Source organism: Gossypium arboreum, chromosome 11, assembly GCF_025698485.1.
Source record: "Gossypium arboreum isolate Shixiya-1 chromosome 11, ASM2569848v2, whole genome shotgun sequence".
Lineage (NCBI taxonomy): Eukaryota > Viridiplantae > Streptophyta > Magnoliopsida > Malvales > Malvaceae > Gossypium > Gossypium arboreum.
The window spans coordinates 12,725,836-12,737,938 of NC_069080.1; the positions used below are offsets into that span (position 1 = coordinate 12,725,836).

The 12,103-nt window shown below is 28.1% G+C and overlaps 1 protein-coding gene across 1 annotated transcript; it reads right to left on the minus strand.

The window, feature by feature from the left end:
- Positions 1-2,494: 2,494 nt before the first annotated feature.
- On the minus strand, positions 2,495-3,353 carry LOC108473051 (nuclear transcription factor Y subunit B-4-like). Its single transcript, XM_017774617.2, has one exon. It carries the CDS (start codon positions 3,259-3,261, stop codon positions 2,761-2,763), a length of 501 nt encoding a protein of 166 aa, XP_017630106.1. The 5' UTR covers positions 3,262-3,353; the 3' UTR covers positions 2,495-2,760.
- Positions 3,354-12,103: the final 8,750 nt, after the last annotated feature.

The window sequence follows — 12,103 nt, forward strand, 5'->3', positions numbered from 1 at the left end:
AACATCTACTTGTTCCATGTAGAACAATAATTATTGTATCAAGGGATTGAAACAGTAAGATGTGAAACTTTAACTTATTGCGTTGCATTGGATTCTTTTTTATCGGTGGAATTAACGTAAAACTATATCATCAGCATATATTATATCTAATAGTAGTGAATATTTTGGGAGGCCGGATGAAATTTTAATTTTTTATAGTTTATATTTTTATAATTTGTACAGGATTAAATTAAATTTTTATAATTTTAGAGGGACCAAAGTGAATTTTACCTTTACTAATTTAAAATTTTTAAAAAATTTCAAGAGCCTAAAATAAAATTTCCATTTTAAGGGGGGCCGGGCCATGCAAGCCCCGACTACATACTTGTGACTAATAGCTACCTTAATATCTAAATAGTTTAATTTTTCTTCCGCTCTCTATACTCTTCATATTTTTGTTCTTTACTTTTAATATTAAAAACCAAGTCTTTTAACCAAAAATTGAAATATATATTAAAATATCCAGGATATTATTTTAGGAGTTCTATTAATTCACTTACTTTATGTATTGAATAAATTTGATAGTCTAAATTCAGTGGCTAGTGGTAAAATTTTAATCTAAGAAATTTATAATTTATAAAATTTTATATTAGTAATGATAAAATTGTATTTTGACTCTCTCAAAATGATAAAAATTTGATTTAATCTTTTAAAATTATAAAGATACAATTTTACTATTGTAAAAGTATACAATTTAATTCCGGCCCCCAAATTTTTTGGCTCCACCACCGGCTAAATTGGTAAAACACATAAATGCTAAAATTGCATGCATAGACAAGCAACTTGACTATTTGAAGAAGCATATTAAGCTTCTTACGAGGCAAAATTGTTGTGCAGTTTGCTATAAACCAGATATTCTTGCTTGTGTACTGTGAAACCTTTTGAATTTTTGTCCAAAAATGGGGAGATAAAGTTTAGTTATGGAGGGGGAAGTGAGCTTGCTTAGGAGGTGTGCGTTGATTGCTTTGGGTTGGTTCTTCTTCTTCTTTTTTAAGTTGTTTTTCTTGCTGTGACGGTACAAACTATTTTCTTTACCATGTATGTTCTTAATATGGTGGTTTGATACTCCTACTTCGATGTTGTGATAACTTTATTTTGTTATGACTTCGGATTCCATGGTTTGTTGATTCGTTTTAATAGTTTATGATTTTAAGGGGAGATTTCATCTTGAAATTTTTGTTTAGGGTGAATATTCGACCGAGTCGAGTTGAATCGAGTCAAATTTTTTTGTTGACAAATCTTATTTTAACAACTAAACTCAATTTGAATTTTTTTCGAATCGAATTGAATCGAATCGAGTCAAAAAATTTTGAGTCAAATCGAGTAGAGTTAACGAATCCTATTATTTATACTTAAGGTTGCATTTAGATGGACCGATTATTTAACTAGTAGACGAAGTACAAAATTATTTAACTACATGAACAATATAGTGATTTTGCCTTTTAACTTAAAGGGTAAATATTTATTAAAACGACGTAATTTTATTTTTAACTCAATTATTTTAAATTTTAACTTTTAAAAAATAAACATTTATCATCTTTTCTTATTCGGATTTTCAGATAACTCGAATTGTGTAATTCATATTCAGGTTAAACCAAAAACTTAATTTTTATTTGAGTTGATCCAAATAACTTGATTAACTCAAATAACTTGAACTATTTAATTCAAAATTTAAATTTTTATCAAATTTTTCGAATCAAATCAGATTTTACTCACCTTATATAGAAATTATTGTACAAGTTTTTGGTGAGAAATGTTAAAAGGGAAAATGTTATAGTTTGTAATTGGATAAAATACAAATTGCTTATTTTATTTTCATACTTTAAAATGATCACTTTAACTATTTTTATGATTTTTTAAGGATATTGAAATATAATTTAGGTTATCATAATTGGTGAAAATATCCCAGAGATTTTTGAAGACTTTTAATACGATTCACTCTACATTGTTTTAAGAGATTGTGATTGAAGAAGTTTGATTGGTGGAGATATAGGCAAAATTTCAGCTGTTTAGATTCACAACTGCTTATATATTCGATACTTGTTTACTATTTTATCTACGAGTTTTAGAGAGGGCGAGGAATCTATTTGAATTCATATTATGTCGCTTGCAAGGGAGAAAAAGTCTATAACAAATAAATAAATTAAACATAAATGAATTATTCAATTTTAATTTTTTTTATTATTTTAATTTTTTCAATTTCAATTTCATCTTTTAACTACAACTCACAGTATAACTGGCTACCACAAATTAAAGATAAAAAAAAAAAAACACTAAACATTATTGACCGAGTATTCTTCACAATTCATATTTTTTGTGCATCGTATAACTATTTGCCTGGAAATAGTGTTTACTATGGGTAAACCACTAGCAATCAAAACCATTTAAAGAATTTATATCAAAGTCGAAATTAAATTTTTATATATAAAATTCTCAATTAGGCTGCAGTTGGAGATCTAATAAAATACCTTCAATAGAAACTCAATATATAATTCAAGGAAGAACATACAGGAGCTAGCTTCACTTCTCATAATCCTTAAAGCTTACATTAGTCAATCAGAAAACAAACACAAGATTTTAAGCTCACAGAAGCAGAAATATTGAAAAAACGTCTACCACATTTAGGCTTTAGCTTAGGCCCCCAAACCCAAGCCCTGCTACTTTATGATCATACCTATCATCAGAAACATAGTTAATGTAAACTCAAGTCGGGAAATATAATCACCATATGCTTTTACATATTTCAAAACGCCCTAGAGAGAGCGAGCTCTGCAGTTCGCCTCTGTAAGTTGACGTTTCTTCCTTTCCTTCGTGGACGTTCCCTGCGCTATTCTGGTTAGCTCTTTCTCCTTCCTGTTCCCTATACCTTTGCAAATACCTCTTTAATTGCTCAGCATAGTTATCAAACCCCAGTGTTGCAAGTGCCCAACAAATGTCATCCCCGTTAACAGTCTTGCGCTTTTCCCTGTGACACTTATCCGATGCTTCACCTGTGACGAAGCTAATGAACTCCGACACACATTCTTGCATGGTTTCTTTAGCTTCTTTGGACACCTTTGCATTAGGAGGTAGTATCTGCTTCATGATTCGTCCAACGTTGGCTATCGGTAGCAACCTATCTTGTTCCTTAATGAACCCATCCTCGCCTGAGGCACCCCCACCACCACCAAAGTCGTACTTGTGCCCTTCTCTATATGAATCAATCCCTATTTTATCCGTCATTTGAGAAAATTAAATATCCTCTTAAGTTTAGACACGTCGTTTCTGATTACTAACTTACGATTATATAGATAAATATTTATATACAATATATGTAAACAATAAAAATAAAATTTACTCGACTTAACATGACAAATCATAATATTATAAATCAGTCAACCTTAAATAATTTTCCTTTTCGGGTTTTCTTTTGGAGTAATCTAAATCATAAAGAGCTATGAGAAAAGGACATGGAGTTGTCAATTATAGGCATTGGTCCCCCACTTTGGTCTTCGCTACTGTTAGTGCTCTCAAAAGAGTTCCAAATTCCAATTGAGAAACCTTAAAAAATTGATGCAAATTTGAAATTTATGGACTAAATACATGCACTTGTGCTTCTTGAAGATGATGCAAACCAACCTCTCTCTATGGCCTAAAGTGAGACCCAATTTAATTAAACAAAAACATTAAAGTTGGATTACCTACCAGTTAGGTTTTAACTTACATGATAAGATTACTATATATGGTTGTCAACAAGACAACAGAAATCATATGTTTTACATATTTTTATAATTCTATTTTCTAGTGAGATCATTTTGTGGGGGTTACTCTTAAGATTCTGGATTTAGTACATAATGCCACGTAACCTACTAGGATCACTTAAAAGGTTTAAAATATAGGGTTTGCATGTGGCAGCTGGTGGAAGGTTTGATCAAGAGATAATCAGAAGAAGTTATGATTTGATGTTAAGTTGATAATTAAGAGGTCATTATCTGTTAATCATCATTATTTATCATGCTTTATTAAACCATATCACCAAACCCAACACCAAGAACTTTACTCTATAGTTTAGTTATTAACTCAAGCAACTTGTTGTAATAAGCGTCTAACTTTAAAGCTCTGTTTGTTTTACTAAAATAATTTTTAAAAATAATTTATTTTTTAAAAAAATTAATATTTTTGTATTTGAATGAATCTATGTAAAATATTTTCTATTGTTCGATGAATTTTCTGAAAATATTTCATAACAATTGTTTTCAATGAAACAAACATGCATTTGAGATTTTCTTATTTTTCATTGTTTAGTTAAGTTTATTTTATATCTATAAATTTATACTTTACATTCTTCTTTGTAAAGCAAACACAACATAAATATATTTGTTATAGAATATTATAGTGCAATTTACTTTTAACAATTGAAATTTATTTGATAATAATGCCATATATAAAATTAATAATAAATAATGTTTAATTAAAACTTAATTTAAATTACATATATTACATATAAGAAAGTACATATTGACACATTAGAGTTGTAAGGGACAAATGAAGCTAAGCATTGTTTAATCAAATACTGATATTTATATAATTAAAATATTCATATTTTATACTAGGTTAAAATATGTCACAAGTCCTTGTGCTCTTTATAAATTTGAAATTTAGTCAATGTACTTTTATTTTTGGGTTAGTCCTACTTTTTAGATATCAAAATTCAAGTTCAAATTGTTAGCACTATTAAAAATATTTTGTTAATTTCATGTTCATTATAACATCATTTTTAATTACATGAATATTGAGTATCTTTTATTTAAAAATATGACCAATAAAATTGACAAAAGAATTTAAGAATGTTAACAATTAGACATAATCTTTAAATCTGAAAAGTACAGGGACTAAATTCTTGAAAATAAAAGTACAGAGACTAAATTTCAATTTGTAAAGAGTACATAGACTTATGGCATATTTTAACCTATATACTACAAAATATTTATTATTAATATATTTATAATTGTACAAATATTTATTATTAAAAATTTGATATTAAATATTTTTCACTAATATAAAAATAATATTTTTAAAATTTATATTAAAATAAAATTAAAATATTAAATAATTTATTAAAATAATAAATTATATAGATATAGACAATTAAATATTTATTTTAATAATATTGAAAATTATAATATTTTATATTAATATTTTATTAATTTTATATATTTTAAATAAAAATTAATAATAATATACTAATGTTAAACTTGACTTAATTAGTTTTTATATAAAAATAAAATCATCAATAAAAGAGTTCGATGGAAGATGATTTACGCTTTTCAAGATGATAAGTCATTTTATAGGAAAAATGATTTATTTTCCGTTGACCCGTAAGTCAGTTTCCATTTATTAAGATGTTTTCTATGAAACAAACATAAGAAAATGCAGAAAATATTTTCTAAAAGCTATTTTAATAAAATAAAGGGCGTCAAAATTCTAATTCAACGATTGAAGAATGAAGTTTGCTTAATTAGATTAAGACAATTATTAGCTATGCTTTGAATTATAAATTTAATTTTGATTAGGTTTTTTAATAATAAAGAAAAGAGACGAGAATTAATATATATATATATATATATATATATATATATATATATATTTGCTATTTCACCAATAATTTAATCGTAAATATTATAATTAATTTATACATTAAAGATTTTCGAGATTAGAAGTTTGAAAATGAATAGTGGCAAAGAATGTGACCAAGAGGTTGAATAAATATAGATTGTGCACAACTTTATATATATTCAGACCAAATAGATGTATGCGTTGTCAAAGAATATATCCTTTCCCCAATTTCATATATATTTAAATGGAATTTGCTGGTTACCCATAGCCAATCTTCTTCATCAAACTGTACTTCCCAACGTGAAACTACTGTTAAGAGAACATGATTTTGGTGGTCCATGATTATTTAGTAGTAATTAAAAAAAGAAAAAGTACTCGGATGCTTACAAAGTTGAACAAAAGCAGGGGGAAAGGAAATAAAAAGTAAAAACAACATACTTTTTTTGGTCATCTTAGACTGACCTTTAATTTTAAAACACTACTTTCCATTTATATTCTCATTTTATATTAACTGATGGCTGCTATTTGTTTAAAATATGTTCATAAATTTAAATTTTAGTATCTTTATTTTTATTTTTAAAAATTTAATTTTTTTAAATTTTAAAATTTAACAGTAACACTATTAAAATTATTTTGTTAAATTTATTTAGTTGCATGGCAATTAAGTGATTATTTTTTATTTCAAAATGTTACACTAACAAATTTAAAAAAATAATACTAATAATTGAACTCAAATTTTAAAATTTTAAAATAGAGAGATTAAATTCTAAATTTATAAAGAGTAGAATATATTTTAACCGTGATATTTAATCAAACTAAAATATGCCCAAAATTTACTTAAAATAAAATGAAATATACTGTTTGATATTATTTTGTTAAATTTAGTGAAAGCATCCATGAAATTAATGTATTAGGAAAGAAAAGAGCCCAGACACAACCCCTGATAAAACCCTAATTGTAAAGTCACCTTAGGAGCCGTTCGTGTGAAATGCGGACAAAATAATGTTATTTAAATTAGATCAAATTTATTGATTTGATGGTTAATTTAAAATTTTTAATTTTTTTTATATATTTTTATATTTTTAATATTTTTTTAATAAGATCAATTGAATTGATTGAGTCTTCATGATTTTTGAGGATGCTTAATAAACATTCTGCATTTTTCTAAGATTTGTTGTCTAGTCTAGTGGGCATCTTAGCTGCAGATTTGAGTATGAAGCTTTTGTTACAGTGTGTCTTAGTAATAAATTTTGTTTAAATTTCAGTTTCAACTCTCCGACGTAGCCATATTTACTTGCTTTTGAAACATCTCTTGATTTTATTGCTGTCTGTATTCTTTCAGTGCCGCACTAGCAGGAACTGCTTTTTTAAATAAATAAAAAAAACTTTACGGGATGCTTGAGCTTTATTATATTCTAGAAAATAATATATGATACAAGAAAATACAGTTAATTAATTAGTTAAGACAGTGTGAAAGCAAATTCAGAAAATTCAAATAAAAAAAGCTAACGACATAGTAAATTGGTAGGGGAGATTATGAATGCTTTAAAATGTAGTAGTGTGTGTCGAAACTATTTTTTATTTTGAAAAAAAATGGGATTGACTTCTAAAAGTTTATATGTTAAAAATTACAAAAATATGTCCAATTATTTAGTCCAACGAAAAACCGCAACCCAATATGGTAGGGCACGATTGCTCGAATTGTTGAATATTACCTTGTTTTAGAATTTAGGAAATACGGATGAAATTTCAAAGGAATATTTGATTATTTTGAACGAACGAGAGATTGAAACCCAGCACGATAGGGCACAATTCCCCGAATTTCCAAACGTCAAACATTGCCTTCGTTTTAAGGAATTTTTAAACGAATAATTGTAAAACCAGCTTACAACGCATTAATTTGACTTGAAATAAAATGGAATAATTTATTTTTAAAAGTTGAAAATTATAATGCAACATTTGTAGACTAAAGGAAAAATAAAATACAATACCAATTAACAAACTAATAATTAACAAATTAACAAAACCAATAATTAAGTATAACTAATCTAAGAAAAATGTAATCGAACTTCTAGCATGGATGGAGAACAACAATACAATAAATATACATGAAATAATATAAAAACAATTAACCCATGAGATACCATACAACATAAAATTAATGTGATACAAATCAACTTCTAAAGAATGATGCATTGATGAGCAAACAACACATGTTAGAATTTAAGATAATTTGTAAAAACCAAGAATATATAAACAATTTTAAAATAGATGTTACAAAATGAATGACATTTGAACCAAATAATATGCAAAATGATTTGGAAAATACATTTATTTACAATTAACAATATGTACAAATAAAGATAAATTCAAATAATGTATGAAATATAAAAAGGCATGTAAAGGTATATAATAAAATATAATTTTAGGAAATAAGTTATATACATAATAGACTTAAAAAAATATATATATATATATAAATAATTTAAAAACAACTATATGAAAAAATAGAATTTAACATGTATATAGGATCAAGTTAATTTTATTATGAATAATATGTGTTCATGTAGATATAAAACGCTTGAATGAAATATTATATAAAATGTTAAAATAATATAATAAAGAACTTAAAGATGATTTTACAAAAAAAATTTAAAATATCTCAACACATATACACATATATAAAAATGTTAGGAACTTTAAAATAATAAGCATTACAGTCAAAAACTCAATTACATGTACCAATATATATAGAACAATTTAAGCTAAGTAATAAAACTATTTTAGAATAAATAATACATAAAAAACAGATTTAAAATAGACAATATATAAAGCACCTAGATAGTATAAATAATTTTAAATAATATATAGTAAAACAGTTTACAATAAATAATGTAAGGAAAAGAAAAATGAAGCTAAAAGGTTAAGGATTAACTTGCAATCAGAATAAAACATGAGGTACAAATTATGAAATGCAATAGATTAATAAAATATAAATCACGGCTTAAACGAAGGCGCGAAGAACGATGGGGGACTGATCAGGAAATTATTCCAAGGCCACAAAACGCATCGTTTCGACGCAGACCAAAATGAATCAAAGGCCGAAGTTATGGGGCAAAATTAAAAATAAAAAGCAGAGGAAAGGGATCCGATTGAAGAAGGTAGAAAAAGCGGGGGGACTAAGGGCGTGAATACCCCAAAAATAATGAAAACATGCGGATCCCCTGGTTAACGGGTCGAGTCAGTCCAATCCGCGTCAAAACGACGCTGTTTAGCGCCTGGGGTGCTGATTCAAAACGACGCCGTTTCTTATTGTTATAAAAACTTAAATTTTTTTTTAAAACTCCCATTTCAACCCTAACTTCTTAAAAAAAACCAGAAACTTTCCCCTTTTCTCTCATTTCTCCCTTCTTCCCCGGCCAAACCCAGCAAGCCACCACTGTAGAAGGTGGCCGGAAGTGCCAAAATCGGGTCTTTTCGATCCCTTTTTAACCCCTTTTTTTATTTAAAAAAAAACATTGAATCCTTCGTTCATTTAAAAAAAATAAAGGACAAGATTCGAGAAAAAAAAAACAAATGGGGTTTCAACACCGTTCGGTCCCTCGCCCGAACCTCCACATTTCTGAGGTATTCGGGTTTTCATCGGCGACGACTCAGGTAACCCCCTTTATATTTTCTCATTTTTCGAAACTAAAGTCAAAATCAAAACGAAAATAAAAAAGGGAATAGAATAAAGCGCAACCTTTTCTGTTAATTGCTTTTGTATTTCAAAAAATGCCTCCCTTCAATAAAATTGAAGATATGGCTTTATAGCCGAAATAGAAACAATACAATATTTTTTTATCTCTATTCTTCTTGTGCTATTGTGCTCTGCTACTATTTTTGTATGCTTTGCAGGTACAAGGCCAGCTGAGGCGTACGGAGGGAGCGACGTGGCGTGCGGTGGTGCGTGAAGGCCGTACGAAGGTGCGCTGGAGCAAAGGGAACCTTAGGGTTCTTGAAGATTGTTTGACCTTTGGGCCAATCGGGCTGATGAATTTTGGGTCTTGGTTTATTTGATTTGGGCTTGTATTGGGTTTGGGTTTAGTTTGTAAAATTTTGGGTTTAATGGACTGTTAAAAACTTGGAATTTTTATTTATTTTGTGCTTTTGATTTTTGTTAGTTTGGGCCCGGGCCAAAATTGAGCTCTTCAGTGTGGAGAACCTGTAGTAATGTTTATGATTTATGAAGATGCAAAGGGATCAGCCAAAACTTAGGCAAGGTGTTGGTATATGAATAGAGGTTACACTTTTCTCAATCGTAGGAAGAGCTTATACAAGCTCTAGGATTCTTCATTATATATAATGGTTACCAAAATTATAATTAAAAAAAATTAATTAAACGTACTCAACACATTTAAAATTTCAGTCAACAAGGCCTTAGAAGAGTCAGTTAAGGTTGGTATTTTAGACTCTTAAATTTTTCTAAAAATTTTAAATTAGTAAAGATAAAATTACACTTTGGTCTCCCTAAAATTATAAAAGTTTGATTTAATCTTTTACAAATTATAAAAATATAAACTATAAAAATTAAAATTTCATTCGACACCCCTAAAACTTTTTTCTAACTTCGCTCCTGTTGAGGTTCTCAATTTTAAAGTTCGAATCATATACTATGTAAATTAGTTTGACTCCATTTATATTTTATTGTGTATTATTAATAATTGTTATTTAACTTGTAACTTCAAAAAAAATTCATTTTATAAGTTTTAATTTATTCTCTCAAAATATTTTCTCACTCATGAGTAAGTGTGATTCCAGATGGCCGTTTATCTCTAGTGCAGTGCATTTAGTTTTCTTTTTGTCTCACGTTACAATATCATTCAAGTATCTAATCTTATTGCTATCATTGTTTTTATACTAACCATAGGTAAATACACTGCCCATCCAAATAAACCTTAAGTCCGTTAAAATTGACTTAACCGACTCCTTCGATTAAGCTAATTTTATTTGCTAAATCTGTAACACTCCTTACCCGAGACTGTTTCCAGAATCGAGCACGAGGCATTACTAAACTTATTCTATCCCTTAAATAGGTTTAAATTGTTTATTTAAGCATTTCGAATGTGCTGCCATTCTGCGTCAGAGTCGCCTAAAATTCATATCTTGAGTTTGAAACTCGAAATTAAGATCCGTAAATTTTTCCTGAAACTAGACTCATATATATATCTACTAATTTTTTTCATAGATTTTTGACTTGGCCAATTAGTACAGTTTATTAGTTAAAGTTTCCCCTGTTTCAAAACTCGACTGCACTAACCTCTTGTTACTACGAACCATGTTTCTTCCTGTACAAAATTCATATCACTAAGCCGTTTGTTTCTATTAAAACTAGACTCAACAAGGATTATAACCATATAAAGTATACCTTCTAATTAGTTTTGTACAATTTATGGTGAATTTCCAAAGTTGAAACAGGGGTTCCAAAAATTGCTCTGACCCTGTTTCACTAAAACTCAGATATATCATGAAATATAATACCTTTACCTATTTTTCTTATTCCATAAGAAAATAGACATAATAAGCTTTAATTTCATATATTATTCATCTTCAAACTATGTTTATAAAATTTTTTAGTGATTTTTAAAAGTTACGTCATTGCTGTTACTTTCACATTTTTCATAATTTTCATGTGATAATCACCATTCAATCATACATATTAATAAACATGCATATCATCGGCCATTTTTATTAGCTAATCACTAGCAAGTATTTACACATCATTCATTGTTCATATTATACCAAAAGTGGCTAAGTTTCTATACATGCCATACACAAAACAAAACGTCTAATTATACCGAGTTATTTCTTTGATAGTGTGATCGGCCTCCGACGTTTCCTTCGATCCCGAGTGGCTAGATAAGTACTATAAGAAGAAGAAAATAAATAGATTAAGCACTAGGCTTAGTAAGCTTACAAGCAAATAAATCACAACATTCAACATAATGGATAATTATGCATAATATCATCTAACATCATAAATTTCTTTACTTCTCAATTTCTATCTTCTTCTTTATTCCCTTACCTTCTTTCTTACGACCTTTCCTTTTCATAAGTATAATCTACTTTTCCTTTGCTGTTAATTCACTGTAATTTAACTCGTATCCTGACCCGTTGAACCACTCGGAATACTAAGGATACTAGGGTCGTTCTGTCTATCAATATCTCGCCAATGCCATGTCTTTGACATGGACTTACATGAATTATTCTGTCTCCAATGCCATATATAATATGGACTTACATGGCTCAATCCTGTCTCCAAAGCCATATTTCTAATATGGACTTACATGGCTCATTTCGTTCGTCTGTCAACCCTAATATCCTAACATTCCTAGGGTTCAACGGGCTTTCTAACACTTTTCCTCTGTCACTTCACCTTAAATTCGACTTTAAATATTTTCATAACATAAATATATAAATGCTGAAATTG

Bases quoted from the DNA above. Each gene is read 5' to 3' on its own strand.
- LOC108473051 (XM_017774617.2), bottom strand. From the start codon at position 3,261: ATGACGGATAAAATAGGGATTGATTCATATAGAGAAGGGCACAAGTAC.